General features: G+C 32.2%; 1 protein-coding gene across 1 annotated transcript; it reads right to left on the bottom strand.

The window, feature by feature from the left end:
- Positions 1-15,186: 15,186 nt before the first annotated feature.
- Positions 15,187-16,351, bottom strand: LOC122504620 (flocculation protein FLO11-like). The gene is made up of 2 exons (XM_043615803.1): positions 16,283-16,351; positions 15,187-15,738 (listed from the first exon to the last, which is right to left on the bottom strand). The coding sequence occupies exons 1-2, from the start codon at positions 16,349-16,351 to the stop codon at positions 15,187-15,189; spliced, it is 621 nt and encodes a 206-aa protein (XP_043471738.1).
- Positions 16,352-20,061: the final 3,710 nt, after the last annotated feature.

Genomic DNA, 20,061 nt, shown 5'->3' on the forward strand with positions numbered 1-20,061 from the left:
TTTCATAATGATTTATTTAATTTTTATAATTAAAAAAGAGTTTTTTAAAACTACTAAAATTACCTTAAACCAAAAACTGGGTGTCAGACAAGCAGAAATTTTTCGCCGAAAACTTCATAAAGTTATCAAATACACAAAGACACTTGGCAGACTAATGTCACTAACGAAACATAAATTTAAGTACAAAATGTACCGTCCAATATCAACACATGTTCAATTTTTACGAATTTAACCGAAATATTAAAGTAAAAAGCTAGAATATGGGTGTCGCACACCCAGGGTGCGGTTTAAGGGTTAATATAAGGAACTTATATTGACTACTATTTTTATTATTAGTTAGAATCTAGAATTAGCAAGCACTACAGTTTTTCTCCATTTTCCTTTCACTTTTCCGTGCCCAGCGCACAGCCCATTTTCTTTCATCCACGCTCCCACTTTCTCTCTTACTCTTCTCTCTCCGTCTTACCCATACGTCCGTCTCACTCGCACCTTGACGCGCACAGGCCCATTTCCCTCGCTCATTCGTCGTTTCGCCGGCGGACGTCCGGCCCATTTTCTTTCACCCTCCACTCTCTCCATTTCCTCCCGTGCCTTTCACTCTCTCTATTCTCGAATACCTCCGTGCTGGTTCTGTTTCCCTAATACTTCTCGCGCTTAGAATTTAAAAAAATTGTTTAAATAAATGCGTATTATATAATTGTAAGATCGCTGATCGATACTGAACGTATGTACATATACGTTGGTATCATATGAGTATATGCTTATAGGCGTATATATACCTATATATATACTTATATATATATATATGCATACGTGTAGGCATATACTCAAACAACAGCCAACCCTATATGCTTCTTACGTGAAGAATCGACGCCGCGAATTAATATTAAGGTATGATTGAAACTTGTATGCAAATTTACGTGTGTTTTATATAAATAATTTGAATATTATAAAATTATATGTTAACTTTAACTCTTTCGTTCGGTATGCGAATTGTGTGTACAAGTGAGAGAGAAAGAGCGATATTGAACGTAGTCCGGAAGGATTAGTGTCAACTTTTGACGCTACGAGCATTATCTTAAGAAATCCTATGTAAGATTGAGTTCTCTCGCATCCGACATGCCTCATTACCCCTATAAAAGGTGGGGGTGCGAGACCACCCAGTCAGTCGATCACTCACTTGCACTAGATGTTGATCCTCTCCTCTAACGAATAAAGTTCTTTGCAACTCAATTCACCAGAGTCTTTTTTATCACTTTTGCCGAGCCTGAAGTGTTCCTCACCTCACTCGACGATTTTTGGGACTTGCTGTGTTCACAGTAAGTACTGTTTTACCCTTCTCCGGTATTACCGATACGGAAGAGTCCCTCTTCCGAAAATAGTAATCCGAGAAGACGCCGATAGGTGCCTCGCCTTGTCGTCCAACTATACGGAAGAGTCTCTCTTCTGCAAGGTTAGACGACGAAGTGATACTCGTACGGTACATACCCGTAGAGACGCGCTATACGGAAAAGCTACTCTTCCGAAAATAGTCGCCCCTGCGTGTGCACTCCTGAGCGAGTCGTCTCCCTGCGGTCCGCCGAATTAACGGAAGAGTCTCTCTTCCGCGATTCCGTACTACGGGAGACCACCTATCTAACCTTGTTTCGTCGTTCGTTACGGTACGGAAGAGCCTCTCTTCCGAGCCGCCGAGCGCATTTTTAGCCCCAAATAAAAACAAAAACAAACTATTAAACCGCGCAGTCGCTAAGGGCGAAGTTCGCTCGAAAAGTTTCTGCGTTGCTCGTAAATTACGGAAGAGTCCCTCTTCTGCGTTTACGCAACAACCTACGACTGGTCCTCGAGACGTGCCCGATCGCCAGTAATATACAGAAGAGTCCCTCTTCTGAGTTGTTACTCGGCTACTACCTTTCTTTCCCCCATAACTACTTTCTTTCTACCCCAGTAGAATCGGTTTTTCTCGTTTCGCACCCTTTGACCGTGTCATCCACACCGTGACCGGTATCAATGTCATTTTGAAAAAATTCAAAATGTCTGAGTCAATATCGCGGATATTCTTACTCGTTCTTTGCGTTTCTAAGATTTTAAAGAGAAAATTTTTGAATGCCATTGAAGGCTGAGTATCTCTGCCTTTCAGAAGAGAGAAAATGTTTTCTGGAATTTCATATAAATAGTTGACTAAGAGTTCCTTCTTAGTTTTAATATGTGCCATAGTAGTAGAGCTAGGCGCGTTCTGGCCCAGTTACCGACCGTCGGTAAGGTAGATTTCTTAATAGCTCACTTTCAGATGGATTAGAAGAGGTGTTCTGTTTTACCGACCGAGTTTTTAGTACCGGCTAACACCGCTAGATGGCGCCACCGCTCAATTCAAACCCCCTTGGCGGGGTATTTAAATTTTTATTTTCAAACTTTCAAGTGGGTTAGAAGGGATATTCTGTTTTACCAACAGCTGTGTTCCGGCTGCCACCGAGAGATGGCGCCACATGTGAATTCAAACCCCCTTGGCGTGAAATTTAAATTTTTATTTTTAAACTTTCAAGTGGGTTAGAAGGGATAATTTTAAATTTCGCGCCACTAAGTAAAAGTTGGCTGGTGTTCTACTTTACCGACTTTGATGATAATGCTCCTATAAAAATGCCGATAGTAAGTTACTGACCGATGGTAAGTGTTACCATCAGTCGGTAGAACAGATTTCTTCCACAATTTTGGGCGGGTCGGCATGTCAGGGTTCTGTATTACCGACCGATGACACACTTGGGTTATGTCAACTTCAAGTTACCCTGGTAGTCGGCGTTTACTACATTGTGGTAGGAGAGTTGCGCGCGCCTGTGGAGTAGTGGGGAGTTGCGCAGTGGGGAGGTGAGTATAGTGGGGACTGGGTTGTAAGTTACGGAGCGCGGGTCACAAACATCAGTTGCATCTTGAATGGTGCAGCAGTCTACTTCCAGGTTTTCAGGGTTCCAGAGTTTCTTTACAGAGTTTCCAGAGTTAATTTTCAGAGTTTTTTTTTCATTTTGAATTTATGAGTTATTCATTTTTTATTATAGGTTTTTTTTTAAATTTTTGTGTTCTAGTTTGCATTAGTTTTAAGTTGGTGGTGTTTTTTTCTATTTTAGGGTTTTTTTGTTCTATTTTGTATTAGTTTTTAAGGTGGTGGTGACACCGATAGCCTGATTTATGAAATCAAGTGCTCAGACATTTACGCTGATATGAAGCAAGACATTATGAAATTCGACACTTTTGATTATCCGGTTAATAACGTGTACAATATTCCGCAAGCCAACAAAAAGATATTAGGTCTCATGAATGATGAATGTTGCTGAAAAATTGTAACAGAATTTGTTGGTTTGCGGAGCAAAATGTACAGCGTCCGTGTAGAAGGGAAAGATATCATAAAAAAGGCTAAGGGTGTCAAAGCAGGAGTTGTTAAGAAAAATATCGACTTTGATGATTATGTTTATTGTCTACGAAATATTAAAATGCAATCTAGAACGCAATATTCAATTAGGTCGAATCTTCACAAAGTACAAACTTTGAAACAAACGAAAATTGCTTTAAGTCCTTATGACGACAAGAGATATTTAATAGAAAACAGCACCGACACCCTCGCATGGGGTCATTGTAAAATTCTTGAAATTGATGACGATGAGGATAAACTAATGTAAAAAAAAGAGGAATAGGAAGAGGAAATGGGTGTTTGAATAAAAGATGTTTATTTTATTTTATGTCTACTTTATTTAAAAAACCTTAATCTAGTTACATTAACTTGTTATAATTTTTTTTAACTGCATTTAAACTTATTTTAACTATATGTTAACTTATTTTAACTTTAATTTAACTTATTCTAACTTATTTTAACGTTAAATTAACTTATTTTAACGTTACTTTAACTATACTTTAACTTATTTTAACTTTACTTTAACTATACTTTAACGTTACTTTAACTATATTACATATCAGATTTTTTTATCCAACTATTATGTGAGCTATCGAATCCAAGCCATTTCACGTATACATCATTACCACGAGTCTTGAGAACTTTTTCTACAAGGTAAACATCTGGATATTAAACTTTCAGCAATTCTTCTTCGTAGAAACCACCTTCGATGGGTTGATTTTGATAATCTTTCAGCTTGTATGTAACTGGTTTTGTTGATTTAATTTTGTCCACAGTGAATATTTCCGCTGTCCAGTTGGAAGTATATCCTTTTTCAAAGATTTTTAAATTTGCTAACTCGAACTCTGTCTCCAACTTTGAATTTTGATCTTTTCAGCGGAATTCTACGTAGTTTACGGATACGTCTCAACAGTTCTCTTGTATCTTTTACGGTGACATCTTTGGGTTTCATACCAATAGTACGATGTTTTTTATTATTGTACTTTGACATGAAAGTTGGTAAAAGATTAATCCATTTATAATTGCCTTGTAAGTTGAATTCAGGCCACATCATATTTTTTAGAGTGCGGTTAAATCTTTCAACAATTGAGGCTTTCAAATTACTATAGGTGGAATAGAGATTAATGTTAAATTCTTGCATTAAACTCTTAAATTCAGAATTGTAAAATTCTTTGCCTCTATCAGTATGCAAATTTTTTGGAATTCGGCCTTGTTTGAGAATAGTTTTCATGGCCAAAGAAATATCCTTTCCATTCTTACTCTTTACACCTACAGCCCAGGCATATTTGGAAAATATGTCTATAACTGTGAGCATGTATTTGAAACCTTTATTAGAATAAGAATAAGGTATCATTTCAACCAAATCTGCTTGCTAGGTTTCATCTATACCACGCATTTGAACTTTTCGACGAGGATAATTTCTTCTAGCTTGTTTATGCAGTTCAGTTACAACTGTTAATTTTTGATCAGCCATCACTGTTGAATAAATTTAGCCTCTTTGATAATGTAATTTTGCTGTGATTCAATTTCTTTAAGTTTTTCGTTTACTCTATCCTCGATAATTCGAATATAAAGATTCAAATCATCAATAGCTGATTTTAAAAAAGATGTAATTTGAAAAACTGTTTTTATCTCGTTTTTAATAATTTTCTGTGCAAGTCTTAAATTTACAGCGTCTCGTTGCTCTTCAGCGTCTTGAACGTTGCAAAGTCTTTTGTTATCAATGTCGTATTGTTCACTTGGAGTAATTTTAAAACCAATTCCAGAAGGTCCAGGAAGTCCACGACTTGCAAGAGGCCGTGACAAGGGATGTCCAAACACATAAATGCTTATTTTAATACTAAGCTCTATTTGCTTGTACTCTCCTCATATATAATGCGAGCTTCACGTAGTTCTTCGATGATTAACATAATTTCATTATTATGACTTGGATTACCAGCTTGCTGTGATGCTACTAGCAGACGTAAACGGTCAACTAGTTCATTGGGATCATCCCAACAGATGTAGTCTGGGTTAAATTGTTTCTTTGAAATCATAAATTGAGGTAATTTCTTTCCAAGCTTCTTCTTCTTCTTCCCTTTAAAAATACCTCTACCCTTTTTTGGTGTACTCCTAAAAAGTTTTGAAATGACAACAGTGTATTTAGAACTCCTGGTTACGTTGACAAGTCCACTGTAACTATAATTTTTTCGGTGTGCATTTGTAGCTACAAGAATTTCTTTATAATTTTCCAAATCATCTGAACTTATTAATGCATGATTAATGCACTTGCTTTTGCTATTTGTCGAAGCGTTTCTCGCTCTTTTCGATACATGTTTTCTTCGAGACAAGATAAACTATACTAACGAAAAATTCAATAAAGTTCTTGTATTTATAGTGAAATGAAGCAATCAAATCCTCTTCTATATCTTCCTTTATTAAAATTACGGTCCTTATCAATAACAACAAATCCATATTTGTCAGATTTCCAACATTCTGAACATAAATCGCGAAATTGAGTATAACTCATATCTGTATTAACATGATCTTCGTATACATGTTTCAGATTCTTTTCATCTTGTCTAAATAGAACCAATAAATTAACATTATCTCGAACTAGATGTTTAGGAATACGAGCATACGTTTGACATAAATAGAAACTGTCAACGTTTACATGTCTGTCCATACAAAAGAAAGCTCTAACATTATCTTGCTTTTCACAAGCAATGTCATCAGAAACGAATATTGAATTTGCTTTAGCATCTTTTGGAGATACTACTTCTTCATGTTCACTAAATGGAAAATACTCAACACCATCTACCTGACTGATTACATTTTCTAAAAATCTATATTTCAGTTGCTGTAGAGATTTAGAGTAGATGTAAATATTTTCAAAACTTAGACCATTTGGATGTATTATTAGGGAAAGAAGAGCATTTGTTTTACCACAATTTGAGAGGCCACAGAAAACTGCTTGAATGCTGTCTGGAAACAGACTACCGTGACGTTTAATCTTTTTTTCATTAGTTTCAACATCTATACTAGATATTGGCAGTGCGACAGGTTGTTTCATGAACTGCATCTTGATAGTAACTGCTCGAAAATCTATAAATACCTATCTGGGGTCCTATTCTGTAACTTCACTTCACATTCACTTCACATTCACTTCACATTCACTTCACTTTCACTTCACTTTCACTTCACTTTCACTTCACTTTCACTTCACTTTCACTTCACTTTCACTTCACTTTCACTTCACTTTCACTTCACTTTCACTTCACTTTCACTTCACTTTCACTTCACATTCACTTCACATTCACTTCACATTCACTTCACATTCACTTCACTTTCATTTCACTTTCACTTCACATTCACTTCACATTCACTTCACTTTCACTTCACTTTCACTTCACTTTCACTTCACATTCACTTCACTTACAATGTGAAGTGAAAGTGAAGTGAAAGTGAAGTGAAAGTGAAAGTGAAGTGAAAGTGAAGTGAATGTGAAGTGAAAGTGAAGTGAAAGTGAAGTGAATGTGAAGTGAATGTGAAGTGATTGTGAAGTGAAGTTACAGAATAGCACCCCTGTTATAGTCGATTCGTCAGTTTCACGTCAACCATTGTAGAGTGAAGTATGATTCTGCAACAGGAGGTGAAAAAAGGTCGCTATCAAGGAAAAGGTTTAATCAATCGTATTATCAATAGTTTGCCGTTTAAGTTGCATTTACCAGGATACCAATTCTGTGGGCCTGGTACAAAGTTGGCTAAGCGTTTGTCACGAGGTGACCAAGGAATTAATCCACTGGACGCTGCATGTAAACAACACGACATTGCTTATTCGCAAAATCGTGAAAATATTCAAGCTAGAAACGAAGCAGATAAAGTATTAGCTAAGAGAGCTTTACAGCTAAAGATTCTGGTGTAAGTGAAAGAGCAGCTGCTTTAGATATATCCGGAGCCATGAAAGCTAAATCAAAGTTAAGCATGGGAATGAGAAGAAGAAAAAGAAGAAAATCATCTATAAAGAAGAAGAGTAAAAAAATGTGTAAAAATAAACGAGTAGCGCTAAGAAAAATGTTGGTGGTAAATCCAAAATTTTATCACACAGAATTCTTCCTGTACCTACTAAAGAAGGTGGAATTTTACCGATAGTTCCAATTTTTGATGGACTTAGTGCTTTAGGAGCACTTGCTGGAGGTGCTTCAGGAATAGCAAGGGCTGTTAATAAGGCTAAAACAGCTAGTGAACAGCTTGCAGAAGCTCAACGTCACAATAGATCCGTGGAAGCCATATCGCTTGGAAAGGGATTACACCTTAAACCTTATCGACAAGGACTTGGTCTCCATTTGAAACCCTACATTCAAGGGAAAGGAATTAAAAAACAAGCATCAAGAAAGAAGAAGAAGAAGAAACGAGTATGAAGAAAAAAGAGAACAACAAGAAGGAAAACAAAAAACTTGTTTTGAAGCTACCTCACCGCCCACTCACTGATTTTGATCTGTGAAAGCATGCCAAAGCTGTCAAAATACCGCATTTTCGTGGTATTTTTATGCGAAATGAACTACCTGTAAGTGGTCCTTACCAGTGTGAATTAGGAGTAATTAATCTTGATAATATAGAAGGTGCTGGGACACATTGGGTAGCATATAAAAAATTTAATAATGAAACAATGTATTTTGATAGTTTTGGCAACCTTGCTCCACCAACAGATCTTGTCATTTACTTGGGTGATGGTAGCTTAATAAAATATAATCATAAAAGATATCAAAATTATGATACATTTGTATGTGAACACTTGTGTCTCAAATTTTTGTGTAATCAACTAAATATTAAGAGTTGTTTTAACCTTTATAAGACTATGTAACACCTGTAAGCTTTCAGTATAAAATCTGACAGCAACATGAGTGATTCGTTTACTTTAACAGGAAATTCTTCAGTTCTAGGAGCTGAATATTTCCCTCCAATAGAACTAAATTCAAATAAAAGTTATGTACTTGGTCTTGTTGAACTATTGACTTTTAATTCAATTCCCAATATTGATAAAGGAAATAACAAGTTTTACGTTGGAAATCAAGTAATTGATATTTCAACTGGAAGTTATGAAATTAAAGATATTGAATCATATTTACAGAATTCTGTAAAAACTGGAACTGTTATTACTATAAAACCAAATAATAATACATTACGCAGTATTGTTGAATCTAATGTACCAATTGATTTTAAGCCTAAAGATTTGATTGGTAAGTTGTTGGGATTTACATCGCAGAAACTATTATCTCATAGAGCACATATTTCTAATTTACCTGTAGCCATTTTAAAGGTTAATTCAGTTAGAATTGGGTGCAATATAACATCTGGAGCGTATATAAATAACCAAAAAGTTCACACTATCCATGAATTCTTCCCCAGCGTTCCACCAGGATATAAGATTGTGGAAGTGCCTGCACACGTCATTTACCTTCCGATTTCCACCAAGACAATACATAATATACAACTGCGAATTGTTGATCAGGACAAATTTTAGAGGTGAAACTATAACAATTCGATTGCATATAAAGTCTTTGTAATGGGAATCGTTTATAATCAAAGAGCTGTTGTTGGTGGAAACTATAAAAGTCAGACAACATGCAAGAGTCAGATCAGTCTAAATTTATCTCACAAGGTGTTAACACCTCAAAATCGCCTCTTCCTGCAAGAACTAGGTCTAAAAGTTCAAGGAAAGAAAATAAAACAACAAGACAATTAATTTACATATTTTTTGGTTGCTGTTGCAATAAAAATGGACAAACTTCTCAATATTCCAGCAGCAGTGAATTTCGATGAGTTAATAGCTCATTATGAAATTAATGCTCATCAACCATACGCATCTTCATCTTTTAACAATAGCGATGAAATTCGAATCGCTGTACAACATTAAGACTTGTGCATTTTACCTAGTAAAAGTTCATTACACATTTTTGGTAGATTAACTAAAAATGATGGAATTACTCTTACACAAAACGTACATTTAAGTAATAATGCTGTATGTTTTTTGTTTGATGAAATTTACTATGAACTAAATGGTATTGAAATTGATCGCTGCAAATACGTTGGACATACTACAATCATAAAAAATTACAACTCGCAAACATCAAATCAGCTAAATTTTATTGAAAATGCTGGATATTCCAAAATTGCAGCTGATGCAAGACTTACTTTGGAAAATGGTTATTTTGATGTCACAATACCACTCAGCATGAATTTTGGTTTTGCTGAAGATTATAAAAAAATCATTATGAACGCTAAACATGAACTTATTTCAACAAGAGCACGTTCTGACGTGAATGCCGTAATTCAAACCGGACAAGGAGGGGATGAGGAATTCAAAATTTTTATTAATAAACTTGAATGGATGGTTCTATACGTTTTACCTTCTGACAATAATAAAGTTAAATTGTTAAAATATATTGAAAAGGATCCATTAATTTCAATAAGTTTTAGGTCGTGGGAAATGTATGAGTATCCTTTAATTCCTACAAGTTCAAAAGTTTTGTGGCAAATTAAAACATCAACGCAATTAGAGAAACCTCGTTATGTTATTGCCTGTCATTTTGACCATTGTAATATTATAAATGTTAAACTCTTTTTAAATTCACAATATTATCCTTATGGAAATTTAAATCTAAACTTTGATCAAAATCAGTACTCTCTACTTTATGAAATGTACGCTAATTTTCAATCATCCTATTATGGTAAAGATTCAAAACCTATTTTAACAAAGGATATTTTTAAAAGTCTATTTCCTCTAATTGTTATTGATTGTTCTAAGCAAAACGAGTTTTTAAAACAAGCATCAGTTGATGTCAGGTTAGAATTTGAAGCAGGAATCAACATGCCAGCCGAGACCACCGCCTATTGCTTAATAATCCATGACCGCGTCATACAATATAAGCCAATCAGCGGCGTTGTAAAGAAACTATTGTAAAGGAGTGGGGATAATGTGGTAGTGGTGGGTGGGGTGATTACTATAAAAGCAGCTGCTCTCGGCTAGAAATTCATTTCTGCTTCAAAAATGGAGTTTATTGTAGATGTTCAAGGTTTTAAAAGAGCCAACAACGAGTTTGTCTTTAAAGAGTTGGCGATACTTCCTCTTCAACCAGATGCACAGCCTCTCGTCTACCTTTTTGAACCTCCTTGTCCTTGGAATTCACTGCCAGGACGCTACAAAAGTAAAAATCTTTGGCTAACACATAATTACCACGGAATCCATTGGACAGCTGGAGACGTCTCATACGATGAACTTCGACCAATTTTACAAGATATACTTCAAAGTGCAAGTGTAATTCACGTTAAAGGTTTAGAAAAAAAGAATTGGCTAGAAAAATATTTACTCAACGTACAAAACTTGGAAGATTTTAATTGTCCATCGTTGAAAAAAATTAAGTCTGATTTGTTAACGACGTGTACGCATCATACTTTTTGTAGTGAAAATTGTGCTGTAAAAAATGTTAAAATTCTACGCGATTGGTTTTTGGATCCACCAAACCAATATATAAGTACTATTGCTAATGGTTTCGATGAAGTTGACTCTACTTTAAAATCTTTCTATGAAAATTGTGATTTTTTTTTGTAAAATATAGTTATTAAGTTTTAAAGAAATAAATGTTATTAATTAAAAATTTAAAACAATGCTTCTTAATTTCAAAAACAACCTATCCTTTAAAATTTAATTTAAATTCTTTTATAATTCCTGAAAATAAAACTTATTCTAATTCGTAAAAATAACTTATACTAAGAGAAGGAAAGTAAATTTAAAACCAATTTATAGGTAAAACTTTGTGTGTTTATTTTATCAAAATTTTTTAAAATATATATTATACATTTTTTTTACAAAAATTATAACAATTTAAACTCGACAATATTATATGGTCCTCCAAGATACTTCATTTGAAGTTTTTTCGATATCGCAGCTTCTTTCATCATGTCCAAGGTGGTTGGTTCATCCTCAAAGAGCTTGATGAATCTTGTTGGTAAGTATGTGACGAAATCAGCATCAATTTCAACAATGATCCTTGGTCCATATTTGGTCTGGACCTTCTTCATCTTTGAGACGTAGTACAGTCCATCTTTCATCAATTCCACAAGTGGCTTCGTCGGCAGGTAACCTTCAAAACGTCCAACAGAGTTGACTTTTTCTAGATCCATTTTTTAAGCTGTAAGAAAACCTTGAACAAAAGAAAAGAAAACAAAGAACTGTAATAAAAAAAATATTAGTTTTTAAAAGTAACATAGAAAATATAGCTGAAAAAATAAACTTAGAAAATATAGTTGAAAAAGAAACTTTGAAAATATAGCTGAAAAAGAAACTTTGAAAATATAGCTGAAAAAGAAACTTTGAAAATATAGCTGAAAAAGAAACTTTAAAAATATAGCTGAAAAAGAAACTTTGAAAATATAGCTGTAAAAGAACTTAGAAAATAAAGCTGGAAAAGAAAAAAAAACTTGGAAATAAAGCTGAAAAAATTAGAAATAAACCTGAAATGTAAACAAAAAAAACCTGGAAATAAAGCTGAAAAACTTAGAAATATACCTGAAATTAAAACTTAGAAAGAAGCTGAAAAGAAATGTTAAAATGGACAACTTATTATACTTACTGCTAATTCTAGAACCTGAAATAAGAATGATCTTATCGCTATGAAACTCGTCTTATATGACTGCAACCCCACTTTTATCTCAATCCCCACCACATTTTTAAATGCGCACGCAAATTACCCCCACTATACACTGCGCACGCAGGAATATCACCACTATAATATGTGCTTAAATCATGCGAGTTAAAATTAAGGGAACTAAAATAAATGCGTAAATTTAAAAAAATATGTTCTTTATTTAAAAATTTAATATTATTATTATTTCTTAAGGCTCAAAACAATCATCAACTTCTTCTTCTTCTTCAAGTAGCTCCGACGTCTAAAAATAGTATTTTCAAAGTTAATTGAAAAATAAGAAAAATATATATTCTCAAAGTTAATTTAAATGTACTTAGAAATTTCAACTAACTTCCTCAGGATTGATATATATAACTAAAACATCATCATCATCATCTTCATCGCCATAATCATCATCATCGCTGATGATGATAGTTTCACCCTGACTATCATATCCATCCTCATCATTATTATTATCATCGTCATCATCATCGTCGTCATCATCATCCTCGTAACAATTGTGAGCAAACTCATTAAAAATAACTATTGTAGTAGCATTATCTTCTTCTACTTCTTCATCCATAATTTGTGGAGGATAATTTGATTTGTCTTCCATTTTTCTCTCTCTTTTTCGTTTCTTTCTAAAAGAAAAATTTTAATATTAAATAAAATTAACTTTAAAAATAAAAAATAAGAAATATTAAAATAAAAAGAATTTGATGGGAGAGAAGAACTGTAAGAAAGTGATGAGCTGTAGGAGAAAAAGAGAGAAAGACCTGTAAGACAGAAAGAGAGAAAATACTTGTAAGAGAAAAAGAGAGAAAATACTTGTAAGAGAAAAAGAGAGAAAATACCTGTAAGAGAAAAAAAAGAAAATACCTGTAAGGGAAATGACATTGAAGAGAGAAAAAAAGACCTGGAGGAAAGAAAGAAAGACCTGCTGAAAAGAAAAAAAACCTAGAGGAGAGAAAGATTTGGAGGACAGAAAGAAAGAAAGACCTGGTGAAGAAAAAGATATAAACCTAGAGGAGAGAAAGACCTGGAGGAAAGAAAGAAAGAAAGACCTGGTGAAAAGAAAATAAACCTAGAGGAGAAAAAGACATGGAGGAAAGAAAGAAAGACCTGGTGAAAAGAAAGAAAAAATTTAGAGAGAAAGACCTGGTGAAAAGAAAATAAACCTAGAGGATAGAAAGACATGGAGGAAAGAAAGAAAGACCTGGTGAAAAGAAAGAAAAAATTTAGAGAGAAAGACCTGGTGAAAAGAAAATAAACCTAGAGGAGAGAAAGACATAGAGGAAAGAAAGAAAGACCTGGTGAAAAGAAAATAAACCTAGAGAAGAGAAAGAAAAAATTTAGAGAGAGAGAGAAAGACCTGGAGGAAAGAAAGAAAGACCTGGAGATGAGAGAGAGACCTGGAGAAGAGAAAGAAAGACCTAGTGAAGAGAAAGAAAAAACCTAGAGGAGAGAAAGACCTGGAGGAAAAAAATACCTGGAGAAGAAAAAGAAAGAAACAAAAACCTAGTGAAGAGAAAGAAAAGACCTAGAGGAGAGAAAGACCTGGAGGGAAGAGACCTGTAAGGAAGAGAAACCTACGACGATGCAAGCTGAAAGTAGAATGAGTGTGGTGGCTGGCGCACTGCACTCACTCACCGTTGTGATCCCCACTAGGCATCGCTAGTGGAGTGAAAGCAGCATCTCCATGCGGCGATTCTCCGTAACAAGTTCCAACACGCGGCGAGTTTTGAATAGTTGGTGTAAATTAAACAATATTAAAACGTTAAAGTGAATTTGATTTTTTTAGATATAAATATTTAAGCTTTACAATTATATTGGTAATTTAATAAATATAAATGTCAAAATTTAGGTTAAAAATAATTTGTAGCACATTCATTAGTAACTATCAATAAAAATTATATATATTTGAAACACAAGTGCATAATTTTCATATTGAAAAAGAATTATGAAAAGCTGGTAATAGAGCTTTACTTCAAAATTGTAACGCTTAATTATACTGCACATTACATTTCCTGTGTATCTCCAACATGATTTTCATAAAGCACAACACTAAAAACAATAAATATATTCCGCAAAAACCAATTTTTCTTTAAATTCAAATTTGTAGTGCAAATTCACTTAAATATAAGTCTACAAAAATGATGTATAGGCTTGGATGTTTTAAGAATGTTAATTACTTTAATTTATAATTGGAACTTTTTTAATAATAGTACACTTATAACTGAAATTTAATTAATTTTAAATAGTTAAAGCACAAAACTGTCAAACTTAACCTTATTTTTATGGTTATGAGTATGTTTAATTGAATAATTGAATAATAAATAATAATAATAATAATTTTGCTAGTAGAATAATGGTGAGCGAATTTAATCTTATTTAAGGATAAAGTTGCTCACAACTAAACGGCTTATAAATATTTTTCTGTAACATATTTTAATTTCTTTACACTGTAATAGAAAACAGTTAAAGACATTTAAAAAGAATTGAAAAATTTACAATAATAAAAACAAATTTGATTTTTTTAAATGTCAATAAATGAATTAGATACATAAATTAGACAATATTATTGTTTCTTTATTATTATTTTGTGAACAAACAAAATTACAATGTTCTAATTTTTAAAAAATATATAAACTTGTGTAATAAAACAAAATTACAATGTTCTAATTTTTAAAAAAATATATAAACTTATGTAATGAAACAAAATATATAATTTTTTCTATAAGGTAAATTTTGAAAACCTTTAATTTTACAAATACTTTGATTTTCTATGGATGTTACATATATTATAATACTATAAATACTAAGATGACATTACTCTCTGAGCGGTTCTCAACAAAACAAATTTAAAAAAGAAAAATGAACTTACAAATAATTCAAAAATAACTTTGAGATTTGAAGTTATAAAAAAAATGAGTTTGTTTAGTTCTTTTAAAATTAGAATTTTCAGAAAGTACATAATAATAATAAGATTAAAAAGTAAGAAAAGTTATTGTTTCCTTTTTTTATGATCACCATTTCCTCCATTACTCGATCTATGTCTCTTGGTTCCTGTAGTTACTTTTTTGGATGAGTTGCTTTCTTAATGCATGGGTCATTATCATTAATTCAAATTGTTTTCGAAGTTGATGATGTTGAGGCTCTTGGTGTTGAGATATTTGGCGCTGAATTATTCGATGTCGAGGCTCTCGGTGTTGGAATATTTGGCGCTGATTTATTTGATGTTGAGGCTCTCGGTGTTGGAATATTTGGCGCTGGATTATTCGATGTTGAGGCTCTCGGTGTTGAGATATTTGGCGCTAAATTATTCGATGTCGAGGCTCTCGGTGTTGGAATATTTGGCGCTGAATTATTCGATGTCGAGGCTCTCGGTGTTGGAACATGCGGAATTGAAAGGTTTCGTGTTGAATTCGATTGGCTTGATGATGATGATGATGATGAGGACGACGATGGTGAGGACGATGGTGAGGGCGAAGAGGATGATGTGGAACTCGATTTTGAAATAGCACTCAATGCTGGTGATGGAAGTGACTCCTTTATTGCACTCTGCAGTAGCTCCTTAGAAGTTGGAATATATTCATCCTCTAGTACTACAGCTGGAACATACTTGTCAACTGGATCCCATCTAGATTTACGATTTCGACCACCATTTTCTTTCTCCTGTAAAATAAGAATTTCCATTATTTCCAATCACCTGTTTTAACAAATATTTTAACTAAAAGTAATTCAGGGTTAAATTTAATTTTAATAAGTATAAAATAAAATAAATAAAATAAATAAAATAAATAAAATAAATAAAATAAATAAAATAAATAAAATAAATAAAATAAATAAAATAAATAAAATAAATAAAATAAATAAAATAAATAAAATAAATAAAATAAATAAAATACATAAAATAAATAAAATAAATAAAATAAATAAAATAAATAAAATAAATTAAAAATTTGAATAATAGATTAATTAATAAAAGCTTATCTACTATACAAAATTTATAGCAAAATTTAGAGAAAAAGAATTTAAATAAAAGATAATTAAGATTAATTTAAATAGAAAAAATAAAACCATATTTAGAAATACGTCTATAATTCGAAAATATTAAAGTTAAATTTTAAAATATTCGATAATTAATATTTAATTTGAAAGTATTAAGAATTTTCTTTTACGAAATATTAAGTTTGAAAATAAATTCATTTTTACTTACATTATCATCATTATCATTTCCTTTTTGACCCTGTTGTTGTTGTTGACTTCTCTGTTTTGTTATGCTCATTTGTGTGCCTCTTTGTGTGACTCTTTGGTTGACTGAAGGTCTTGTTGGTCTTGGAAACGACGTTGAATATTGTTGTCAAATCCTATTTATCGGTCCTTGAAATGGTACCTGTGGCATGTTCCACTGGCATATTCCAAATTTATTCTGTATAAAAAAACATAATTTTAAACACGATTTATATTATAAAATAGAGTAATTATTTATTTCAAATATAAGCTTATAATTTTAGGTCATGTTAGAATGTATTAAACAGAAATGTTTTAAATTAATATTGTATACTTTAAATAAATAATTACATACTAAAAAGAAATTTTTAAAAATATTTACCGGCATATTGGCCATATACCGGCAGAAACAGCATACTCCACAAAAATTAAAATTCTAAAAGAAAAAAAACCAATTAACAAGTAAAGAAAATGTAAGCGATGAAATAAGTTAAAAGAATATTATATTTGAAATGTAATTATTTACAGCATTTTAATTTGAACTTACCATTTTCTCCTGAAATTTGTTTTGCTGTCATCTATGAGGTTTTAAAACATGTGACTGAATTGAGAAGAGGTTACGAGGTAGCACTGTTGCCAACTTACTTTATTTTCAGGTTGTTAAATTTAATTCCGTTATAACCACCAATAAAAACGATTTTACTTTAAAAGAAATATTATGATTGGTTCTTTGAAAACAGTACCGTAACTATACCTTTTTTAATGTTTATTAATATATATATACAAATATATAAACTAAATAATTTAGTGAAATAAAATTTTCTTTCAGTAAAATATTTAAAAAAAATACAATACATTATCTTTATAAATATTATATATTACACATTAAAACGATAAAATTATAGCCAAGTATTTTTATAATCAACAAAAAAAATAATAATAGGGACAATATACATTTACTAAGCTGAATAAAAAAAAGGATTTTAATATAACTAAAAAACCATTAAACACCCTGTAAACCGATTTTTATTTACATATACTAAGTTGATAAAGTAGAACACTTCTTCTTACCCACTTGAAAGTTTAAAAATAAAAATTTCCTGTCAAGGGGGTTTAAATTTACATGTGGCGCCATCTCTCGGTGGCAGCCGGAACACAGCTGTTGGTAAAACAGAATATCCCTTCTAACCCACTTGAAAGTTTGAAAATAAAAATTTAAATACCCCGCTAAGGGGGTTTGAATTTAGCGGTGGCGCCATCTAGCGGTGTCAGCCGGTACTAAAAACTCGGTCGGTAAAACAGAACACCCCTTCTAACCTATCTGAAAGTGAGCTATTAAGAAATCTACCTTACCGACGGTCGGTAACTGGGCCAGAGCTTAGTGGACAAAAGGCTAAATTGCCATTTTGCTAAACCACGCACAGCAAAACTGTTTTACCGACTGAGTGTTTCGAACCTAACCTCTTACTCTGTAAAATTTTAATTTAGCGAAATGACAATTTAGTCTTTTGCCCACCAAGCCAGAACCCGCCTAGCTCTACTACTTTCTTTCATTACAACCACTGAAAAATAAATAAATTTTCCCCACTTATGCCACAGTGGTGTTTTTCAGGGTTTAAATTATATTTAAAATTATGTCAGTCGTTGCACAGATTTTAGGGAAGGAAATTGAAAAATTAACCACAAAACATTCGTTTTTTTTTTATTTTGAAGGTTAATTTTTTAAAACGTGTAAAAGTCGAATAAAACTCTGTGCAACGACTGACATATTTTTAAATATAATTTGAACCCTAAAGAACACCACTTTGGCATAAGTGGGAAAAATGTCTTTATTTGTCAGTGGTTGTAATGAAAGAAAAAAATCAAAAATCAATTACTTCGCTTTTGAGAAAAGTCACATTTTAGACGATATTTCAATTTATTTAATGTTTTCGGTTTATTAATGTTATTTTTTATTACATATTTGAAATATTCATGGAAAAATAAATAATTTCCATATATTATATTATAATTTTGTATCTTTTTGTATAACAGAGAAAAAAGTGTTTCAAAAGTCCTCTGCATCTGAAAACGTTAAATCTAAAAAAACCATAACTTTTATAATTTTGATCAAATAAAAAATTAAAAAAACACGTATTTACTTATTTTTCATATAGAATTCAAAAAAAATTGTTTTAATCAAAAAAAAATTTTAAGTGAAAATTACACTATGAGAATGCCCCATGTCCTTTCTTTCCATTAAAAAAAATTCTTGAAAAAACATTGCTTTTTAGACATTAGTCCACTGGGTATTAATGCAGGGGAGACTGGGGTAAACCCGCTCACTTTTTTTCAGATCGGCTAAAATCTAGGAAATTATTCTCTAAATCCAAGTTAATTTATATCATTTGAAAGCTTATGATTTCTACTAAAAAAATTAAAAAGAGTTTTTGATTTATATTTTTTAGTTTTACTTAGAGAAACTTTTTAATAAACATATACCAAATTTCGAAATCACAATTTTCCAGGGTAAACCCGCTCACCTTATCTTTTCAAGACGGAAGAGTTTTATTTTTTAAATATTAAAGTTCGTCTTATTCCCGTCTTAAGTATGAATTATTATTGATAATTTATGAGTTTTATAAACAATTCTATAAACAACAAATTGGTTTAATAAATAATGAACATAGATTTCATGAATTACAACTATGGATTTAAATAGTGTTATATTTTATTAAGAGAAAGTGAAATGTAGTTACAATTTTGGTTTTAATAAGTCATAAATTGTGTTATTGTTGAAATATAATACGTGAAATTATTTTATTCTAAATTTTAAATTTAAAACTAAGTGAGCGGCTTTACCCCGACTTCACGTGAGCGACTTTACCCCGAGTGTATTCGTCACATTTCAGAATAAATTTAATTAAATCTTTTTAAAATAAGACAAAACTATATATGTACTTCGAAGAAGGACATCCAATAGCAACAAAAAAAATTGCCAGATAAATTAAGACTCAAAAATAATGATCGAAAAACTTAAAAATCCAAAATACGTTTTTTTTCTGACACCTCTAAAAACATTTGATCGTTTCTGATTCTGTGTTGAGTTCATGAGGGAGGGTAAAGGGCTCCAGAAGAAGGGTTACGGGTTTTAGTGGGTCGGGCTGTCAGTAGGTCGCCAGTTTATTAAATTTACTATTTTATATATTTATTTTTCTTTTTTTATCTCCTTTTGTTTTATCACACCAACCCCACATAACCTTGGAGTGCGGAATCCAAGGTATCTGTAGGCAGATTTCCCAAAGGTCCCTAAGCAAAAAAAAAAGTACTATTCACAGTACCAATATCTTTTTGTAGTTTTTATAATGTACTTTAAGGTGCAAAAATTATTTGGAAAATTTATTACGCAATGAAAGAGTTCACTATAATATTAACCAAATCAATTATGAAAAATATGGTGTCCTTCGAACAGCTTAAGATGGACTCTTCTGTAAAAACCGTTTTAGAAGGTTACATTTGCTTCTGCAATTTAGTTTTGTGGATCTTGTCTAGTTAAAATAGAAAAATGGAAATCAATTTTGAAGGGTGACTTTGCCCTTATGGGGCAGCCATCGATTCGCTCCCGTGAGGGGAAGTGACATTCTCCCACCATGCGGCCAGGGGCCTGAGTTCGGAGTTCGGAGCGAACGTAGCACAGCGGGGCGCCTGGTCCCTTAATCCCTCATTAAATCATCCTTCCTTAACGACATTCTTTAAAAAATATAAATTTCTCAAATATAAACATTT

The sequence above is a fragment of the Leptopilina heterotoma genome, unplaced genomic scaffold (assembly GCF_015476425.1).
Source record: "Leptopilina heterotoma isolate Lh14 unplaced genomic scaffold, ASM1547642v1 Lhet_307, whole genome shotgun sequence".
Lineage (NCBI taxonomy): Eukaryota > Metazoa > Arthropoda > Insecta > Hymenoptera > Figitidae > Leptopilina > Leptopilina heterotoma.